The sequence below is a fragment of the Catharus ustulatus genome, chromosome 2 (genome assembly GCF_009819885.2).
Source record: "Catharus ustulatus isolate bCatUst1 chromosome 2, bCatUst1.pri.v2, whole genome shotgun sequence".
Classification (NCBI taxonomy): Eukaryota; Metazoa; Chordata; class Aves; order Passeriformes; family Turdidae; genus Catharus; species Catharus ustulatus.
Window position 1 is genome coordinate 69,925,272 of NC_046222.1, and position 22,943 is coordinate 69,948,214.

At 34.2% G+C, this 22,943-nt stretch overlaps 1 protein-coding gene across 1 annotated transcript in view; it reads right to left on the reverse strand.

The window, feature by feature from the left end:
* KLHL1 (kelch like family member 1) overlaps window positions 1–22,943 on the reverse strand; it is a 183,349-nt gene that overhangs the window by 13,142 nt on the left and 147,264 nt on the right. Inside the window, exons 7-8 of the mRNA XM_033053069.2 lie at window positions 20,293–20,517; window positions 8,757–8,919 (exon numbers count right to left, since the gene is read on the reverse strand). Coding sequence (XP_032908960.1) covers window positions 8,757–8,919; window positions 20,293–20,517 — 388 coding nt within the window. The remainder of the gene's footprint in view (window positions 1–8,756; window positions 8,920–20,292; window positions 20,518–22,943) is intronic.

Sequence of the window (22,943 nt, forward strand, 5' to 3'; positions counted from 1 at the left end):
CTAGAAAAATGAAGTAGAGGTTTTAAAGTAGGAAACATTAGGAGAAATCATGACCAGCTGGATCAAAAGCATTTATCTCAGTTCTGCCATTACAAACCTTTGATAACTACTCAGAAGAGCCAGTTTTAAATTCAGTTTGACAAGCCAAGCTCAAAAGACCAGACTGCCTTTGATGTGAGGTGGGTATGGCTTATGAAACCAGTTGAATCATGCCCTTGCTGCATTTCTTAATGAGGTTTTCCCTTTCAATATTCTTTCACTGTGAATATCAAAGACCTTTCCCAGGTTTTGTTTAGGTCTTTTGTACCCTTTTCTGGCCTTTCAGTGTGTCTGAAAGAGCAGCAGAGAATTACTCAGGCACAAAAGATATCTGCTTGGTAGAACTGAGGGACAGTAATAGTTTTCATTGGTGCTGGACTACTGTATTGCTGAATCAGTGCATACCTGGCCTAGTAATCAGACTATAGGAGAGGAAAGATATTTATCCATGCTGCATTGATTAAGCCAATATAGTTCAGAGACAAAAGTTGAAAGTACAATAATTTTCTGAATGGAAAGCATTGCTGAAGTCTTATTTATGTGTGTAAATTGGAAAGGGCACTACATGTATTTGTAATGCAGTAGTGAAGTAAATTAAAAATGGAATTTGATTCCCAAAGAAGTGGAGAGTAAGTTCCTGGAATTAAATCAGTTTTAACTACTGATAAGTTAGATGAGAGTCCTGAGAACTTGATGTAATGGCTGGTGTTCCTACCCACAAAAGGGGATTCCAATCCAAGCCATTCTATAATTCTGTAACATAAAATATTGAGAGAAAAACACCCTTTGCATGGATAACATTGTTATGAAAATGCTCGACTTCCTACACTGGAAATTTTAGTTTCCTAATAGAAAGAACTTGTTTCAAGCAGTTTTAATCTTGATCAGAATTATGTAGGCTAGATTCTCCATTCAAGACCATTGACTCAATGCAGACTCCACCAGTTAAAAAACATTCTTGACTTATAAAATAGGTAAGGCAAGATAGTAATTTTAAATTAATAATTTACTACAGCATGAGGCCATTTATTTGCTCTATTATTAAAAGATACATAGTGAACCTGTCATTAAATAAGAATTTTTAGTGAATCTGTGTTACTTTGTGCTAGACTAAGATAATGTTTATGATTTTTTTTGTGAATTTAATAGTTTTAGACCATTATAGTTGTTCCATTTTTTTGGTCTCAGTATCCATTTATTTAAATGATATTGACTAAAACATTTAAAAATATATACACAGTTGAGGAAGAATAATTTCACTATGAGTCTTGTTTTCCCTATAGTAGGATACAGAATAATTGTTTTTCTGAAAAAAGACTTTGAATTAAGCCAGAAGTTAATAAACACCATCTTTATAAAACAGCAGCAACCTAAAAAATTTCATAAAATAACCTGAAATAACTTCTCAGGATTCAAATTAATTTATAAAGCAATTTATAGGTCAAAGTACATTTAGAGTAAAATGTACTTAGAACAGAGACAAAATTTTAATAAAAAAACCTCTAAGGCTGATAACTCGTAAACTAGTCTTTAAAGTATGCTTGTTACTCTTCCTATTGAAAAAGAGTTCCACAAAATGTGTTAATAATAGCTAGTAACTTCCTAAGACAAATTTGAGATACAGTTTGGCTAGGTAGATGATGCAGATGAAAGCAGACTTGTGGTAGCATGAATTTTTTTACAAAAAAAAGCACTGATGTACTTTAACATAATGCAAAATATCTACATCATTCTTAACATACAGATTTTCTTGTAGTTAGTGAGAATATCATGGGCAGAAAGCATGCACTTTGAAACATTTTTTTTCTCCTTACATGACAATAACTATGTATGCCAATTAAGGTATATTTCTTAGTTCGAATGGATTAGGTAAAGGAATAAGTGAATCACCAATAAGGCATAAGAGCAAAGGAAACTTCAAGCAACAAAAGGTTGGGAAATATAGTGGTTTTGGTCATACTTTCTTGTCTTGTTAGTTTATAATGAAATTTTGAAGTGTTACTTTAGCCTTAAAAAACACGAGTAAAGCATATTAATACTTACTTGATTTAATAATATTGAGCAGTTCCCTGGTCTTTGCTGAAGTATGAAAATTATCTGTGCATTGCAATTAAACGGATGACTTGCAAAAAAGTCTTAGGTCATTTAGCTTGTGATCTTCACAGTGAACAAACCCTTCTCAGTTCAACAAATTCAGACAATGATGTAAGATTTAGCTGAAGCTGGTCTAGTGAGTCAAAAGAAATTCCATCTTACCCCAAGAAGTTAATCAAGTTTCAAATTGGAAAAATAGGAAATTAAGAGTGGAGGTGGCTTGGTATTCTATTATGCTGTTTATAGTAGATATTTGGTAACTGTTGTAAGAGCTGTTGCCCATAAATATATTTAGTTGAATATTGAATTAATATTTAGTTTTTTTTTAATTTCAGCCAGATGTGTGTATTTAAATATCCTTCCAGATTTACACATATGTGGAAATAATTATGTGAATAACACACAGGAATGCATATGTGTACACATCTGTGTCTGTAATCTAAGTTAATGCCTATGCTTGGTGTGGGGAGGATCTCTAGACTGCTCCAACCCCACTGCACAAGGGTTTCCTCCCTGTCCCAGCATATAGGCACCAAGTACTATGTGAGACAGGTTCAGATTCTCATACTTCATCTTCCACTAAAGATAATGAAAAGCAAAACTTCAGTCATAATCAAAAATATAAGATATTAATATCTTTTTCAGTCTTGATCAAAAGAGAGAAACCTGTGATTGCCAAATGTTGGGGTTCTGTTTTAATCTGTGCTTAATTGTGGAAGCTGCACAATTAAAAAATAGGCTGTGAATTTTCCTAGGCATTATCCACACTGCTTCCCCTGTCTAGATTGGTGTATATGTTGCATCTAAAAGCTTGAATTAGATGGAATGACATACTGCCTTTTTCTGCCAGGTATTAGGACTGAGTAAATTAACTCACTATGTCTGTTTGGCCTGAAGTACACATACATGTCCAAATTAATTCACGCCATACAAGATCATATTCATATCTATGTAACATTTATCATTCATTACAAAACTTACAGAAACAAAAATGTAATATAGACAAATGGTTTCTTATTGCAAAACCTGAATGACAGACTTTATCATAAATTACAGTTATACCAGCTGTACAAAAGTCAACAGCCAGCTAGTCTGAAAATTTTATTGTATGGGAGATGGATGAAGAGAAGGCATAGTGTGGGCATACACATTAAAAGATGTAGGTGTAAAGCAAATATTCAAAATAGAAAGGTGGTCCAAGCATCTGGGATGCTGGTCACAGTATAGCCAGAGAAAATAGGCTCAAGTTCCCATCCTGCAGATCAGCAATTTTTAGTGTCTGCTGTGTCTCCTATAAATCACTTAACTTCTAAAGAAGAAGGCATCCTAGCTGCATGTGCATCTGCCTTGGACTGTAGGAAAAACAGTGGCTTTTACAGTAAAATTTCATGATTTTTCACTGTTCTCCTGTTAGAGTGACATATATTTATCTAGTTGGTATCTTCTTAAAGCTAGCCTAGCCCACAGGAAAAAAAAGTAAACCTATATAGAATCTGTTATTTTACAGAATAGATGTAAAATAACAAGTTAAATCTTACTTGAGAAAGAGAAAATATGATGCACTTTGAATTAAATGGTACATTCACTGAGCTGCATGAGACCCCCGTGTAGGAAATATGAATTTGTGTGCAAAAGTACAAAAGATTAGACCGGGGCACTGAATTAGTAATAAGCCTTAATGATTCTGCTAAGAGAAAATGCCACAGACAGTTTATTATATGATGCATGAAAACCAAAGGAGCAGAACTTCTGGAGGAGGTTGTAATCAGCCACACAATCAAGTTTTGTAGGTGGTTATATGAATGTAATACACTGCTAATTCTCTTGTGCCAAGTACTGAGCTACTATTAGGGACTTTGTGGAATTATTAACCTTTATCTATCCAAGGTCAGTCCAAAGCAATTATATTCCTGGTGAGTGACTAACTGCAAGATGATTTCAAGAACCTTTATTGGGCTCACACTAATTTGGTTTGAATTTTTGCTATTTTTCTTTAAAATTTAGGTTCAGTAGGCTAAACTTTCTGATAGTTACTTTGTAATAGTGCACAATAGCCATAAGGGCCATACTAAACTAAAGCAACTGCTATTTACAGTAGGCATAATATTGATCTAAACAGCACAAGTTTAATTCCAGTTTTTCTCATTAAATGACCAGAAAACAAAACATTCTGCTGTGCATATGCCAACAACTCTATTGGCTAGCTTTCTATATTTCCCATTCAAAATGAAACAGAGAATAACTGGGAAAGCACTGCCAAGACAATAACCCAATTTATGAAAATCCATTACTAAATGAACTCAATTATTGTAAAAGTGGTGAAACTGAATGAATCTAACTGAATATAAATAGATACATAACTATTTAAAAATCCAAAACCTGCATAGTTATTAAAGTCTCTCTACCCAACTAGTAAAATTGAAAATGTAACAAATCAATTTTCATGGATGTGAAGGGAAAAATAATAAATGTGTATATACAAAGACATTTTTTAAAAATCAGAATTAGTATATTCTATCAGTACTTCAGTAGAATTGATAGAATGTGAAATCTGATCTAAATTCTAGCTGTTAGAGTTAAGTAAGAGACAAAATTTGATATTACCAATTGATAATAAATAATTACTTCAAGGACACAACCAGAAGAGCACTGTTTCTTTAGTTGGACTGTCTTTCAACAAAAAGATGAAAAGAAAATATCAGTGTCTAAGATAAACAGGAAAAAGGATGGAAACATAATTGATGGAGAGAGATGAGGCTTGACAGCAACTCCAATTTTAAACATGTTGGATTGGATTAAGAGGATCTATGCTTAGGGGTCTGTTCCTGTAAAAGAAAATATCTCTGAGTCAGCTTATACACCTTGCCTGTACTATTAGCACTGCGTTTTCTTGCTTAAGATAATCACCAGGCACAGGCACAGCAGCCTATTGAGGACACCACATTGGAATAGGAGGATATCTCCCAAAGGACTGCAGCTCATGGACAGCCCATGATGGAGCAAGGGAAATGTATGAGGAAAGAGTGGCAGAGAGAAGCAGTTATGGTATGACCCCATTTTCCAACCCCCTGCATCAGTCAGGAGTGGGGCTATAAGGTTATACTAGACATAAATTGAGCCTGGGGAAGGGGGAAACAAAGGTGGCATTTTAAAATTTGGGGTTGCTTCTCACTAACCAGAATCTATTTTTATTACTAATAAATTGCAGTAATTTTCCCCAAGTCAAGTCTATTTTGTTGTGATAGCAAGTGGTAAGTGGTCAGGTGCATTTCTCCTTGCTCTTTTACTTTCCTTCAGAGACAACAAATACATATAAAAATTTTCCTCAAATAAAAGTTAAATATTATTTAACAGAATACTACACAGTTGTATTTCTAAAAGTTAAGATTAAACAATTCCTTGCCTTCTGTCATCTATCATTTATCAACAATAGTGTGTGGTATTTAATAAAAACAACAGCAGCAGGGGGAAATACCAAGTTTCACTACAGCACATATTTGAGGATGTGGCAACCAATAAAGAGCAGGACTCCTTCTCAATGACTCCACAAGATCTTAGCATGAAATTGAACTACTTGCCATTGTGTGTCAAAGTGATGATTTTTGACACTCAAGGCACTGCTGTGATGTTCTACCATTTAAAGTCAGCATGCGGATTGTATCAACAGCTGAGCATTGCATCCCTTTGTAACACAGGTTTACTGATACTTGCTAAAGGGATAAAGATTAAAGGGCCACACTTTCTTCCATGAAAGCTACAGTTGCTTCAAAAAATACTGATAATTTCGAACATACCAGTAGAAATGAAAGGATATTTTCTGTAATGCAGTATTTGTGAACATATAATAGATCAATATAAAAAAAAATTCAGTCATGGCAAGTCCTACAACACCTACCAAAATACGTTAAAAATTGATAAAGACATCAAGTTAAAAATTAATAATTTTTATATCTAGTAGGGATAACACACTCCACTCTTGCATTGCATTATTGTTTGACTATGAGAAACACATGAAGATGAAGGAGATGGAATCTCCAAAGCCTCAGCACTCATTGTTAATGGTACTATTGCAGTCTTGGGAAAACAAAAGTATTACTGAAAAAGGGAAATTCTCAGATTTCAGTCGTTGGTGTAGCATAAAAACACATAATATTACCCTTTATATGAACCAATAAACAGGCATTTAGAACTTGACGAGAGTTTTGTGGACATGATCTTATTGTCACCATAATACTTTTATTTAATCTCTATTTTCCCACTTAATTGCAACTCTTTTGTGTATCTGTTTCTTTGCTGACTGTATCGGTTCTGTTGTTTTTCTTTGGTATGACACACATTCTTGATAGTCATGGTATAAATAATATGGCCTTAGCAACTTCACTTGACTGTCTTTCAACATGGATGACCAGAATAGACACAACATAAATATTTCCAAAACTTTGCATAAAATATACATAAAACTTTATGTGTTCTTCAGCGGTATTTCCTTTCCCCCCCTACTGGATTTCTTCTGTTCTTCTTCTGTGCTAACAACATACAGAGCTTTTCTCACCTCTTCTTTTACTTCTTAATTTAATTTTCTTCAAACACAAGGCATACTAATTCACACATTAACTACTAAACATTCTATTTGTGTTGCTTCTTAAGGTCATCCAAATACTTCTATATTCATGTGTCTAGCATGAACCATATGATATTTCTCACTTTGGTGCCCCTTTTTATGTTCTGGTATTTTAACTAACATGCTGTTGCTGTTATACTCTTTTAACCCAGGACTGATCATTAAAGAATTCCAGGGGTAACTGACATCCTAGTGATTGCATACAGTCCTTGTCTTCTTCTAATCCCTATCCACCTTTTTTTAATCTCAAGGATTTATTTCATATGTAGCACCAGATAAATTGTTATGCTGAAATGCTGGTAAAATAAATTTGTCATGTGTTTTTGTTATATCTAGAAAACCACCTTTATCTTTCATTAGCTGTTCTAGCTCTCCTGACAACTAGAAGACATTTAAGAAAATGAATATTGCCCGAGTTCCTCATTGAAGAATAGTAGCAATTGTATCCTATTATTCCGGGAAATCTAGAAGTAACAACCAGGTGACCTTTGTGTGGGGAGAGGAAGATACTCCATTAAGCCCTCCTGGGTGAAACAGTATTGCAATTTCAGATAGTTATTTTTCTGAATTTCTGAGAAATTCAGTAGGATTTTATCGCTTCAATAATTAAATATTTCTCAAAATAGAATGATGCACATGTTGACACAAACCTTTGCATGTCTTAGGAAAGATGTTGATATAAGAATTTCAGTTTAAATTTAAAATGTATTTCAGTGCAATAACATTCATTTATGTACACCCTGTTTTGTCAAATTCAGACAGTATGGTTTTCAATTTGTTTGAGCAGCAAAATAATTGATAGTTTACTTGCATTGTTTACACAAGTGAGCTTCAGAAACACTTCAATACATTGGGAACTAATAAAGATTACATACAAATCAATCACCTCAGTCAGAGCCTGATGAGATCAGAATACAAAAGCTTTAGGTTTTTTATTTTTTTCCATCATGAGCTGATAGAAAAAAACCACATTTTCATTTTTCTGCTTAAAATTAATTTAAATGGAAAACAAATTAAGCCAGCCATAGGGCAATGGAACATCACAAATAGAATAGTATTCCACATCAAAACTCAGAGGCTATACTTTTTCAAGTCTCTTAAGAAACTCACACTTTAAATATTTAGCATCCAGTATCCATTTTATGTAAAGTGCTCAAAGTAGTGTGAGAGATACACACATAGAACAGTTTGTGACTCTCTCATTTCAAAGACCATCTAATGCATTTCATTTATTTACTTATTTAATTTACTGCAGAAGAAAGAAATCATAATGAATAACCAAGGAAAAAATCCTCAGAACTTCCATACTAAAATATTTTTTCCTTTGCTGAAAGTTAAATTCAACATTGTGTTTATCAATGAGACATCCATTTCCAGTATCCTGAGGAATGCAACACATGTCAGTTGTGTGGAACAGCAATGTAGCAAGAATGGCACTGGGAAGTTGAAAAGTCCTTACAAATGTTTTCAAGTTGCAGTTCTTGGCGTATTGGATATTTTTAAAAGATGGTTACTTGGAAAAAAGAGAATAAAAATTTATGGCATATTTCTACTTGTTGCAGTTCTTTTCGGTTTTCAGTGCTGTCCATCCTACCTTTCTGGGACACAGATAACATCTCTTTCAATTTAAAAGTACTTGATATAAGTCACGCAAAATTCAGTTGAGTATCTATTAAATAAGAAACATTAAATATATGGTCAGCTGTGAAAAAGAAACAAAGTTGGAATATATATGCATAATCATATGCAGCTCTTTATGACTTTAGATCAATATATCCAGGGTAAATTGTCAAGATGTAGCTTCTGCTAGTCTGCTATGTGGCTTATGCACCATTGAAACCAGTTTCTTGTAAAATAACAGGTCTATTAAAGCAGTTTTGACCATTTGATCTACTCTGGAACATTTCAAAGCCACTGCAACCTAGCAAGGGAAAGCAATGACAATTAAGCTTCATTGGTTTTCAAAATAAGTGTTTCAATTGTGTAAGCATACCCTACTCACTTGCCATTTAATGCTGCTACTCCAACAGTGCTTCTGGCAATTGACATACTTGCCACAAATGTCCACTGCTGACTTTGAGGATCCCACCTCTCAACTGTGTTCAAATAACTCCAACCATCATGTCCTCCCACTGCATAAATAGGCCCTTCAAGCACTGTAACTCCTAAAATTGAGGAGAAAGTGAGAGAAGAAAAAATTATGTTTCCTCTATCAGTAGCAAAAATTTAAAAGCAGAATCAATGAATTTTTTTGTTTTCCAAAACACAACCAACAAATGAACTTATATATTCAACATTAAAATAGAAGCACCAATTTGAGACTTACTCAATTAAGAATTAACCAACAGGAATAAAATTAGTGCCACTCCACATCGTTGTATGAAAAACAGGTCTTGTCAAACAAACTGAATTTCATTTCTTAAGAAGAGTGTTTGCTTCAGAGAATAACCTGTCAGTGATGTGATTCTCTTAAATTTCTCTATTCCCTTTAGTATCTCAGAACATTCTGACCATGAAGTAGTTTTTTAGAATAGCAGTAAAGCACACAATAAAGTAAGGACTGAATACCTGTTAGATAGATCTGTGATTATTGTCAGCCTAAGGGGGATTTCACTGAATGGAATTGTTTCTACAGGGGTTGAAGTCTGTTTTTTCACCATTTTTGTCAATCATGTAGAAGAAAATGCACAATTTTTCAGTAGTGGGAAGATTGATGGACTGGTACAGAATCAAAAAACACATTTGAAGGCTTGAGTATGTAATTAGACTCATAAATTTAAGCTGCTTCCTCAGTTTTACTCTATCAAAAAAAAAAAAAAAGCAAGAAATAATTACCCACCTTCACAAAAAATACTGTTGGATATATGAGGATTCTTTTATCTACTAAAGAAAAATAAAATGCAATGTTTGAAAATTGAAGTTGAAAATATTTTGATAAGAAACAATTTTTTAACTATGAGAGGTCTGAATCACCCAGCCAAAGGAATTCTTGAATTCTCTATCTCACAGTTTCTTCAGCTAAGCTTAGAAGGCTTTGGAAGATAAGTTACAGCTAAGCACCATTTGTTACAAGACAGTGAGCTTAGTAATTCCATTCTATGAATCCATGATTCCAAATGAGCAATGCTCTGAAAAATCTCAGGCTAAATCCTGTCCTATTTCTAAGTCAATGTCTTCTTTTTACCTCCCTCCATTTCACACAATTTGAACTCATCAAAAAGTCAGAAAACAAGAGATCTTTAAAGTTTCAGAGAATGGCTTTGTTTTTTCTTGCAGAAAAGTCCAACTGTAAACAATGTGAATTTTCCACTCTCTGTATAGGAATGTTTTGTTCTGTTTCAGAAAAGTAATACATTAAAAGCTTATTTTACTTTAAAACTATATTTATCAATGAGCTTGAATATATTTTATCTCAGTGTTCACAGAAAGTGTTCCTGCACATTGGGTGTTGGTTTTCATTTGTCATTATTTTTTAACTTAAAAAATAAAATAATTCAAAAAACTCTACTAACCCTTAGAAAAATTTATCTCCAAATTAAGGTTGAAACTTTTCTTTTTCTATTCTTATTCTGCAATTGTTTTCATTGCCTTGCCTAGAAATTCTTTCCATTCAATCACGTCCCAGCTAAATTTTTTCCAAAATATTAAAGTAGATATTAAATTGAAGTCATGAGCCATATTGCTCAATATCTTACCTCAAAACACAGCCAGTAACAACATGTGGGAAGGTGTGTCAGTGGTCACATAAAAATTAGGGGATTATATGCCAATATATGTAGTTTGGGGGTGGTTTTTTGTTTACCATAGTAGTTAATATTTTTAAATGTTCTTAAATCCTGAACAAAGAGGTTTACATTGCAAAAACATTATTTACTATGTTTTTACTAAAAACACAGTTCTCCTTAGCTTTTAATCTATATACTCTTCATTAAATGCAAAGTAGAAAATCAAGTTGTTTTTGGGATAAAAAAATGAATCATAATCAAAGAAAGTTCAGGGGGATAAACATTTCTATACACAAACATGCACACATAATTGGTATCTAGACAAACACACAAACCCTCTCTCACCAAATATAAATAGCGTTGCATTGTTATGCAGTGAATTTCACAAGGAATCTATGATGCACGTAAAAACATGTCTCATACTTTTTTAAATTTCCAGCTTTTACTTCCTCAGATAACTTATTTGCACTTTCACTAGGATATAAAGAGTTTTCCTCAATCACTCTTTTTATCTCATTCAGTATTTAATTTTTTTTTCAAGTCCTTCATAGTTGAGTTTTATTCTCATGTATTTCCGCTGGAAATTAAGCCATTACAATTATTTAATTCACTTTTTGTAGGAAATTTGATTTCCCCTTAATCACAATACTATTCTTCCTGCATTTTCATGGATTTTTGCTTTATTCTTTTAATGACAATGAAAATTGATAAGCTCATTGCATTAATATAATGTTACTTTCTCTGCATTTCTTGTTACAAAGAGAGAAAAATAACATTAAGTAACTCAGCTTTTTACAGAAAATAGTCTTCAATGGTTTCTCAGTTCTCATGAGAAATTTTCTGAGTTTATACAATGCTGATAGAACCCTGTGAGATGCACAGTTACTACAGATTTTTTCCCCATTGCAGAAATCAATATACTGACCTCAGTAGCTTTTGGTGCCCTTCTCTGGAAGCCACTGCACAAACTATTGCATCTACTGGGTTGCATCTCTGTTACTTGTGTTTAGACCTTCATATCTATGAAGCCCCACATTTGATTCTTATGTTTTCTAAAAAGCTAGGTTGGCAATGTTCTAAGCTACACAGAAATATTTTCTTTGCCCATTAGGCAGTGCTTGGATCATATGTTTCAAAATATTCTAATGTGTAGTAGTGATAATGTAATCATCTCACCTAAGTATATAAATGCACATTTTATATTGGAGAGACTTATATGTGTCTCAAATGAAGAATTCAATAACCAAGGATTGAATTCAAGCATTTGAATTCATTCTCATCTTAGGTGCCAGAACTTCTATGTGATTTTTATGGACTAAAGGGTAGTCCCAAAGGTGTTGCTTGTAGCCTCCTTATCACACAGGATGGATTGCAGTACACGTTTTCTCTGACTGACATTACTGAACAGTCCATGATAACAGCAAATGGCAAAACCACAATCAAATCTAGAGGGACACATTCCCCAATATCACAAAGCAAAATATTTTCCAGTAAAATTGATGAAGCAAGACTATTCTCTTTTCTGAATGTTCCAGGTCATTTGTTTTAATAGAAGAAAAGAATTAAATTCACTGTAAGTAGTCTGTGCTAAAATGTCAGACTTCCAATCCTATTAACACACTGTAGAATTCCTCCTCCTTAAAGAGCAAAGGTACTGAACTCTATATACCTTTTATTTTTTTTTTTAATGGTGCAGCCAATTTCTGCTTGGTCTCATGAGATAAGATTTTTCATCTTTTTGTAGTCAAGATACTGAACAGTGCGTCAGAAGATCAGAGTTCATTTCAACTACATGAGACGTGTTTTCATGTTCATTATGTATCCTAGAGTAAACTGACATATTTTGTTTTGCCAATAAGGAAATTGCACAGAAGAATAACACTGTTAGCTCTTTCAGTAGAGTTTGCTAAGAGAAGAGAAAGGACAGAAGGCCCTCGTACATTTTCCTCCTGTATGTCATCTTCAACAATTTGGCAAAACCAGTTTAAAGCACATAAAAAAAAAAAATTCTCTTGGATTTAATTTTTCACATGCCACTAGTACTTTGTTGTTTTCTGACAAATGTAACAATACCTTCAGAATGGGAGTATTTTACTGTAAGAGAATGACATTAAATAACCTAAGTTTTTATTTATCTGAACAAAGAAACTGGAAATTGGAAGAATCAGATCTTACTTTTTTAATTTGTAGAAAATAAATAATTCTGGCATTGAGGGAGTAATTTGTTCTATCCATCTTTTGATTAATTGCTTTCATTTACCTGACACTACGAACAGTTTGGTTTTCCTAGTTCTCATACAGTTGCATAGCTGAACCAGCTATGAACATGCCTTTTAAGAAAGTAAGCAACTTGTTTTCTTAAGAGGAGATATATTTTCAGCAATATCTTGAGCAGTTAAGTGCAGTAACTACAGAGCAGAGAAACCTTAATGTTTTCCGGAACAAAATAAGTACCTGGAAAATAATTATTCTAAGCATTTTGTCTTAGGAATTTGTAAAAGCAAACAGTATTCTTTCTAAACTAAATGAGATCTAAATAATTAATAGTCTAGTTTGCAATGGCAGGCATTTTCCTTTTGATTGCCTTCGCAAAGCTATGTAGCAAAAACCCTATTATGCCTAATTAGGTACTTGATCTGTACAGTTCCAATTATTTATATTTGAAGATTGGAATGGGATTTTAAATTGCTTTTCTGCAATACTACAAAAAAAAAAGGAGTACTACATATAATATTTTCAATTCTGCACTTCCTTCTCTGCCTGATTGACCTAATTTTATAGAGTGAAATTCTAAAAAAGTGCAATTAAAAAAAAAATTGTAAATATAGTTTCATACAGATATTTGGATACAAAATGTCAAAGAAAAAATTATCTGTGGCACTAGCTTTACTGTAGTCTCTTCATTTTGATATTTGTAGAGATATGAAATTTTACCTGGCAAGGATATACTTGTATCCAACTTCTATTTTAAATAAGGACATTACCTTTCAAGAGGACAACAGGCATACACTATAGCATGAAATTGAAGGTAAGAGGAAAAATCAGTGCTTTGTTATCCCAGTGTGAAACTTGATCAAATAACATCCAGATTTTATTCCACCCTTTTAAGCTCTGGATTTATTTAGTGACCAGGTAGAAGAACATTTTTAAGAATCTCCTTTCTCACCCACATCCACAGAAACATATTTATACAATTTTGTATTAATTGTAATTACTATTGCTGCTTTTACTTATTCTGTTATTTCCCTCTTTAAGTTTTAAACCACTTTACTTCCACAGCAGTGGTATCAAAAAAAGTTAAGTCCAATTTCCTTTGAATTATGCATCATTAATTAAATGGTGAATTGAATCTTTTAATTAGTTCTGAAAGTCATAATATTATCTGAGTGCGAAATACAAACACTGGTCTTTGGATGCTGCATATAGGACTGTCATAGGCCAGTTTTGGAATTTATTGTGTCATTAATTGGAGAACTGGATCTGACCTACCATTCTTATTGAATAATCAGTGACTTAATGTTGAAAATATACACTCTTTTGTAAATTCACAAGTAAGTATCAAGATTTAAAAAAATTATAGCAATATCACTGCCCTCTTGGGCCAGAAGACATTACACTAAGTTACTAATATAAAGCAAATTTATAGAAGCAAAGATCTACCTGACCCTTTATTTACATTCAGTTTTGTAGATAAGACACTAGATTCTCAACTCTGCCACACTATTATCCTGAGAACATGACTCAGAAAGTATTAAAAGTGTTGCTGTTATGATTTGTAACTCTTTAGTGAATTGGGTCATGATCTACTACTTGGTAAAGGTGCAAAGTACAAAGAAAAGGTACTTAATAACTCAGAAAAAAAGTCCCTCTAATGTTCCCCATGATTAGGAGAAAAATCCTAAGCAATATTCTAATATACATACTAATCAATATTGCAGAGAAAATACTTTAAAACCATCAGGCCTTATTGCAACCCACAGTGAAACAAGTCAGAATGGCATATTTTTCCTGAGATTTCACATAGAAAAATAACAATAATTTAACTACACAGAGGCATATGGCACTAGTCAATGTTGTCTAAAAGAAAGAGTCTCAAACTAATCTCTTAACAGCTGCTTATGGAGTAAAAAACACAGCTATATCAGAACATTGCTGTGCTGTGGTAAGCCAGTCTATTGTGGAACTCTTCCATTCAATGCTTAGGTGCTGATAGGTTTGGGTGGTTTTGTTTGTTGGGTTTTTTGGGAGGTGCACAGAAACCACCACATAAAGATGGAGAACATACATCTTAACTATAGCATTGCTTTTATGAGATGCTGGTGTACTCAGAAAGATCTACCATTGCAGAAAAATAAGATATTTACACTAGAATCTCAAGTTGAAATTTCATGGGACATGAACCTTTCTCAGCTGACCACAACTGATCAAAATTATATTCCATACTATGGCTCTGTAAATCTGGAGTATCGCTGTCCAGCTCAGTAGAACTTGGTCAGTATCACATATGTGATAGCAAGAAGTGCTATGATATTTTCAGTTGTCTGCATGCTCTAACAAACTAGTATCTGGAAAAGTTTTCTTTATCTAGCTGTTTGGCAGTGTAATAAATATTATGCAAAAATATTATTATCTCATTCAAAAGTTATTTTATTTATAAATAGTTGCACCACAATATTGGGAGATTAATTAGTCATAAATAATTACAGTTCTGTCATACTAATTGGGTATGACCTAATCTTCTGGTTTCAATGCTAATTCAATTATCTTTGTTTTACTGACCTTTCTTCCTGCCTTTCACCCCTGTCCTCCAGGTTCATATATGTTCTGACATCCAGAATGGGATCTCAGATTCTCATGCATCTGTCTCTGCAGCTCTGTGCTTTCTACTCTCCATAGAATGGTTTCTTTTTCATACAGACAACATACAAAAAATCTGGATCTATTATGTTGTAAAACTAAAAAAAAAAAAATAAAAAAAAAAAAAAAAAAATCTAGACCTAGAAAAAATATCTATTTTTTGTTGTATGTTAATGGAATATGTAAATTTGCCATTTTTGGCTCCTTAGTAGCCAGAAATGGTGATACATAAAAAGAAGAAGCTAGCATGCAAGATAGTGGAGAAAGAACAAAGATACCTTTTATCTTCCAGATTTTTATAGTTTATTTTACAGTTACCATGGATCAGAGTGTTAAGGCTATATTGGGTATTTTTTTATATTCCTAGTCTATTTTAATGGTTTCTACTCTTCCTGGAATGCTTTCTGATAGATTGTAACTCCACAGACAAACAAGTATTTACTGGGGCTTAAGCGCTAACTAAAGTAACACCATTGCTTAACTGCCATAGCAAAAGTTTTTAAAAGGGAAGATGAAAGTACAGCTCTCACCGACTTCAAAATTATCTTTCAAATTAGGTCGAAAGAGAGGTATCATTCATCACTAGATTTTTGTTGTTGAGCAAGCAATAATCAATATTATATTACATTTCATGAAAGAGGTAAAACTCAGACAGTATGTACAGTTAATAGTTTTGCCTCTTGGTTCTGCGTCTGATCTACTCTGTTCATGAATACTGCAGTCGATGTTTTTCTGGTGGAACCGTTTTAAAAATCTGTTGGCAGCATTCTTGAAAGAATTTGTTTCCTAACAAAATTTATTTGGCACAAAATAAAGCAGAGATGATTGCTTTCCATATGAGTTTCATAAAATGCACCTTTAATATATATAATTTTTATTGCAATATTCAATGTTTGTTATAAGTTTGTATTATCAAATATGTGTTACCCATGTGTTTCTCTTCACTTGTTTCAGTGTAATCTGATACTAGTTTCGCTATTATGGATCTATTAAGGTTTCTAATATCTGATATTTTTTCTGATATTGCACTGCAGGCTTATTTTAAAAAGCTATTAAAATTTAAAAAAAATATTGTTAGAAATTACTTTAGTTACTTCACCAAGGGAGAGCAATGGGATTAAAAATATCTGCTTCATGTCAATATTTATATAGAAAAATGTTATTATACAGAATAATTTTTTTTCAACTTACTGTTTTATGAAGGAATAGTTCTCCCAGAAATTACTAAATTGGTAAGCAGTTCCTTTGATGTTACTATGTTACTGCTAGTTCTTTAAGATATTATGCACTTCATTACTGTGTTAGCTTTATTTAAATAGAAGTGTTCATAAAAAATTAATGTATTTTTTTTGTTTCATTTTGTATATCTTAAATTGTTTTTCAAGAATCTATGTTTTTGACATCTCTCAAATCATACACACATACAGGCATAAATAACAAATACAACATCTTTGGATTTATTTTTAAAAGTGCTAGTGTAACTGGAATCTAAGTTATTTTTACATTAGCAGATTCTCAGTTTTTATTCTACTCAATGGTATTTGTTGCACCTTGAGAAGCAGTAACTGCTCCCAAACCACAAACCATTTAATCCTAAACATGCCACACTTCTTTTTTCCCACAGAATTCAGATTGTTCCATCTTGGTTGCTCTAGTCCATAGTACATATACCTACCTATGCAGCTGAATCCTACACAGATTCTTAGATTTATAAAATTTTGGAGTTCTCCCTAAGCTTTCACACAATGTAAAACTACTTTGATAAACAATAATTTCTTTTGAAAACACAAACATTACTTGTAAAGCATTTCATTAATTTTGAATCAATTAATACTTTTAAAAGTATTAAATAATTTTATATATTAATACTTTTTAAAGTATTAAATATTTTTATATATTAATACTTTTGTATTAATATATGTATTAATACTTTTGAACCTGAATACTTTTAAAAGTCGATATTTTTTTCTAAATTATCATTTAGTGATCTAAAACCAATGTGGCTTATAAGAATTATTTTATATTTTTATATTTTTATATTATTTCTATGACTTATATTTATACATTATTTTACTTCTGAGATTTACTGTGCAGTAAGAACACTGATAGTTCAGTTTCTCCGCAATCTCCCTCTATGACTATTTCTCATTACTACTTGAAATGTATGAGGCATTCCTGTATTTTTGCCAAGTAAATTTTTTCCCTTTCCTCTGACTCATGAGGTAGACTAGAGCAGTAAGCATGAAAGTTGAAAATCAGGCTGGGTCTAAGAAGCACAGTGGGTCATTCCCTTTCAGGGCAATATAGAAACAGGCCTTCATGCCTAGTGCCATTTGATATTTTGCCAGCAACATCTAAGATATTTTGGGATATTTTATTTTATAACTCCCTAAGTATATGTATTCTCTTTCCCTTTCTGAGTTTTGAACTTAGTCTTTTAGATATTCATTCCTGCACATACCAGTTTTATTACTACATTTTAAGCAAGTATTCACTCTAATTTCAAGCATACCCCTTAGGTCCTTTAAAATTCACTTAAATTACATATTTAATTTCTTCAGAACAATAGGTTGAAGCCTAATCCACTGTATAAACTGAGAATGGGAAATTCTGTAGGTCTTCTATTCACTGTGAGTAGAGTGAATTCCATCTACACTAGGCCTATATCTTATGTGACTTGCCTCCACTCTAAACTGTACAGGATTTTACGAGGGAAAACCATGTTCTGTCAGCCTCCTTCCCACGCTGACCACCTTGTAAATAGGGTTTGACTATGGAGAGTGAGATCAGTATGTTTTCAAAGCCAAAACCTAAAATAGAAGCTTAGACATGCTTTACATAGTACATCAAAAGAACAAGACAATTTAGAACACCTACCTGAAAAGATTTCCTTAATTATACTGGAAGCCTAATTTTCTCACTGTGGCACTTAAATTGTTTCTTTTGTAAAGACTACCCAAGTACCAATTTTTTTTAGCTTTTGGGTTTGTTGTTTGTTTTTTTTTTGTTATCACAGTTTCACTGGATTTGATATCTAAAATTCTTATTAGTCTATCATTGGTTCTATCTTTCCTTTTTCTCTCTTACGTAGTCTATGAAGTTCAGCACAAAAATTGAAAAAGTGGATACAGAGTTGCTTCATAAAACTGCTGAACTAATAAACAACAATCCATTTTACATTTTTTGCATCTTTGTTCTTTCAGTCTCTTTCTTCCTTTCCTATGTGGATTTTGATTTAGTCTTCCCATTTGCCAGGTGTCATCTTTGCCATATTTCATTTTTGCCTTTCACCAACTTTCTGGTGTCTTATTTCATATTCCATTTGTTTTATGGACTACTCAACACAACCACTGCTAAAATGCAAAGAAGAAATTTATTTTCTATTTATTACCTTCCTAACCATAGGGTTCCAAAGCAACACCCAGGCAGACACCCAAGCAGGAACACAGCAACTTAGTCCAATCCTAGCAGGTGGCTGAGCTGCTGTTTGCACCTATTTATCAAGCACCCATGCACACACAGCTTACCAATGCCCTGTGATCTCCTCAGGGCTTTTTCTGACTTCTGAGTTTTAATCTCTCCCAAAACAGGGAGATCAAACATGTCCATAAGCCTCTCCAAACACCTATGTTATCTCTACACAGAAATTTTACTTCTCAAAACAGAGATAAACAGCAGTAGGCATAATATACATATATGGGGTTCCCACACTGTTACTCTCCAGGACTTGGCATTCCTTGGCTGCAAGGTCACTTGAGTAAATTTGCCATTCTCCTCACAATTCTCCCACTTTTAATGTTTTCATCCCTACACGTGTCTGTGAGAGTCTGAGATGTTAATGGTTAATGGGTCAAACATTTGCCCATTTGTGGAGGTGGTAGGGTGCTTTGCTGGGCTAGAGTTTACACTCCCCGAGGGGTAGGAGGTGAATTTTTTGGGAGGGTGATGGTGAATCCTCTGGTCTGCATAAATTAGAGTGGGAGACCACTCACCACTGGAGGCCAATAAGAAGTAGACCTCATGGAGACAGGATAGTTCTTTTTATCATGCCAATGTCCTCCCTTACACAACCTAGTTCAGTTGCAAAATTCCTCCTCCTGCTCTCCAGCCATCTTACCCCGTTGGAAGGTCAGATTCACATGGAACATTGACATTCACACGTAGGTATGGGAGTATTCACCCCTTCTGATGGCTCAGCTGTGCTGATGTGAGAGGCAGCCGCCCTGTCATGAGCCATTGAACACCTTCCCCTGAAAGCAGCCCCAGTCTCATTTCAGTGTGGATCAACACATAATATACAGTGCTGCAAAAGACAGTGTAAAACTCCCCTCCATTGAATTCTGTGTTTTGTGGGCTTCCCCCATTCCCAATGGATCAAGACTGTTGATCATTTCAAACAACAGACTCCTAAATTGCAACAGTCAAGTGTAATCATTGATCCACAGGTGTTAATATCTTTCTACTCTTCTCCTTTCTTTCTCTTTCTTTCTTTTCCACATATATTTTATTAAATGTTATTTTTATGTTTTTGTATTGCTATATTACTGCAGATAATAATAACCAAAATGGCTACATACCTGCTTCCCATTGCAACCAAATAGTTGTAAAATAAAATCTACACGTGTGTATTTACAAGCACCAATCATTCAGTGTGGTCTAACTGACCCAAGGGATCTATTAACAAGATCCCAGGTTATCCTTGCCTTCTGGAGCAGGTCATAACAGTGTCCTCCATTTCTATTGTTCATGACTTTTTAATAATTCTATCACACCATGGGGTTTTAGCAGAACAGATAATGAACAGTTCAGTTTTCTATACCTTGTAACAACAATATTGCAAAGCCCAGTTATTGCTACTGGTCAGAATGCTACCACAGCTTCAAAGTAGTGAGTTTTCCATTAAAAGTTACATGGATAAAAAAAATTTGGCAAGTTTTAAAAATATTTTTTTCTTACCTAAGCCATGTCTATGTGTTGACATAGGTGGTAACACGGTCCAAGCCTTGGTCTTTGGATTGTAACATTCAACAGTGTTTAATGTCTTTAAACCATCCCGGCCTCCAATGACAAACAGCTTGTCATCGATGACAGCAACACCAAACTGAAGCCTCCTGCCATTCATTACTCCAGCCTGAATCCATATGTTTGTTCTGAGATCATATTTTTCAATAGTTGTAGCTCCTGATGAGACATAAAAGCAGAACTACAAATATCAAAATTATAGATGCATTTAAATTGATGCTTAAGAGAATACCTTAATAATTCATCTGAAATGTAACTAGTGCTTTATTTTATCATACACATAACAGTGCTTCACTTCCAATGTTTAAGAATTGTACAGAAAAAAAAATCAACATGATTATGAAGCTTTACTCTTTGGAACTAATATAATAAAATGTTATAATTCCATGGAAAATAATTCTCTTAGGATTCATTCATTCTGTGGAACTAAGAAGCAATGAAGCAAGTTCAAACAAACATCCTGAAAGCAGTAGTTTTGTTAACTGGAAAAAAAAAGACACAATTTAAATTCAATTTGTATATAAGAATAGCAGAGGAGCAATAGTGTACAATACAACTGGATGCATTAAACTCCCAGTTTTATTAAACCACAAGATATGTGAAGGAAATTTTGCATTCAATTTAGAGAAATATACAGTAATTTCATGATTACAAGCTGCACTGACTATAAGCTGCATCTCCGGGTGTCAGCAACATATCGTTCTTTGTCCATACATAAGCCGCACCTGATTATAAGCGACTCTGTCATTCGCAGCAAGGACCCACGTGCAACAAAGTTGCCAATTAGTAACAGAATCACGGGATGGTGGGGTTTACTGGCTCGGCTCGGGCCGTGCAGGCTCGGCCCGTTCGGGGCTGCCGATGGGGCCAGGAGGCCCAGCTTGGCTCTGCTGCTCGGCAGGGCTGCTTGGGGCAGCCGCCATTGCCGCTGGGCATGCTCACTCTGGCCCTACGCTGCCCCGCGGTGAGAGGGGGGCACAGAGCCTGCTGGTACCCGTGGCGGTGGCAGCAGGCAGGGACGGAGCCTGCCGGCACCCACAGCAGCAGCAACAGTTGGGGATGGAGTCCGCCGGCACCCGTGGCAGCGGCGACCGGTGGGGATGGAGCCCACCGGCACCCACGGCAGCGGCGGCAGGAGTGGAAGGAGCCTGCCTGCTCCTTTGGTGGCAGCGGCAGGCAGGGACGGGAGCCCCCGCCTCTCCCCTGGGCTGCGCTGCCTGAAGTAGGGAGCCCCCCACCTCCCCCACCCCCCGCGCTGCCAGCATGGAGCCTGTCTCCACCCGCCACGCAACACAGTAACCAATTTGTAACAATCGCACAATCCCGGGTTTTACTGGCAGGTGCTCGGCTCGGCACCTCGGTTGCACTTCCGGGGTTGGAAATTTCAGAACTTTTTTCACATATTAGCTGCTCCTGAGTGTAAATTGCATTTCCGGGGTGGGAGTAAAATTTTAGTCAAAATGGTGCGGCTTATAATCATGAAATTACTGTACTTATCTTTTTGACCCTAGTTTAAAATAGCTGTAAATTCATTAATACTTAGGTTTGAAAGAACAAAATATACAGTTTATTTGATACAGTTTCTTAGAGATACTGTATGACATATTATAATGAGGCATATTCATAAAGTTGTAATGCTTTATATCTTGAATCTATTCATGTTAAAAGCTAGAATTGCAGCACATGAGTTCTGTAAAACTGCTTACTTCAATGGTAAAAAGTACAGTTTAAAAGTTTTTGTCATTCTGTTTTCAGAAAATTTTACTTGCATAACAGAGTCTTTGAATTATGCTCAGCTACATATTTTCTAATAGTGGATAAGTCTGAGTTTCTACAATATTTTATTATTACATTTTATTATTACATATTGAGCACTTAACCCAGGAGTTTCTGGACTGCTTAATCTGTTTATCCAATAAAGTGCCTTAAAAAATTTTAATGATGATGATGATGAGGAGGATGATAGGATGATATACTACTAACAATAAAAATGACAATGAGAATAATGACAAAAATCACCAACACAAAGTGAAATAGGTGTCAGTCCTATAAAATCATTACAATCAGGAACACAAATACAATACATTCTAGACTGCAATTCAGACAAGAAAAGAAGAACTCTTAAAAAACAGTAATTGTTTTGATTGCATTGATTCTGCTACAGTAACATTCAAAACACAAAAATCTTTAAACTAAAAGGTGGTGGAACAACTGAAAGGTATCATCAGCAGAGACTTAGGATATCTTTAATTGTAGTTTAACTGTAATTTATTTTTATAACATTTACACTGTTCTTCATTTCTGTACATGTGGTAAAATATTCACACAGCTTAGACTTTAAAAGACAATAAGCTTCTACCTTTCCCAGGAAGAAAACTGGGCAATTCTGACAAAGGAATAGGTTCTTTTCTTTAGCTCAACTATTTTGACCTTGAAAGTAAAAGGATTTTCTTCACCTAGGAGAGGAGGCAAAATCTTGACACCAATAGGATTTTACTAGACGAATTAGCATAGCTATTTAAGGGTCAGGTCTTCTGGGTATACAAAATCAATACCATATTGGAATATTGATTTTTCATCTGTCA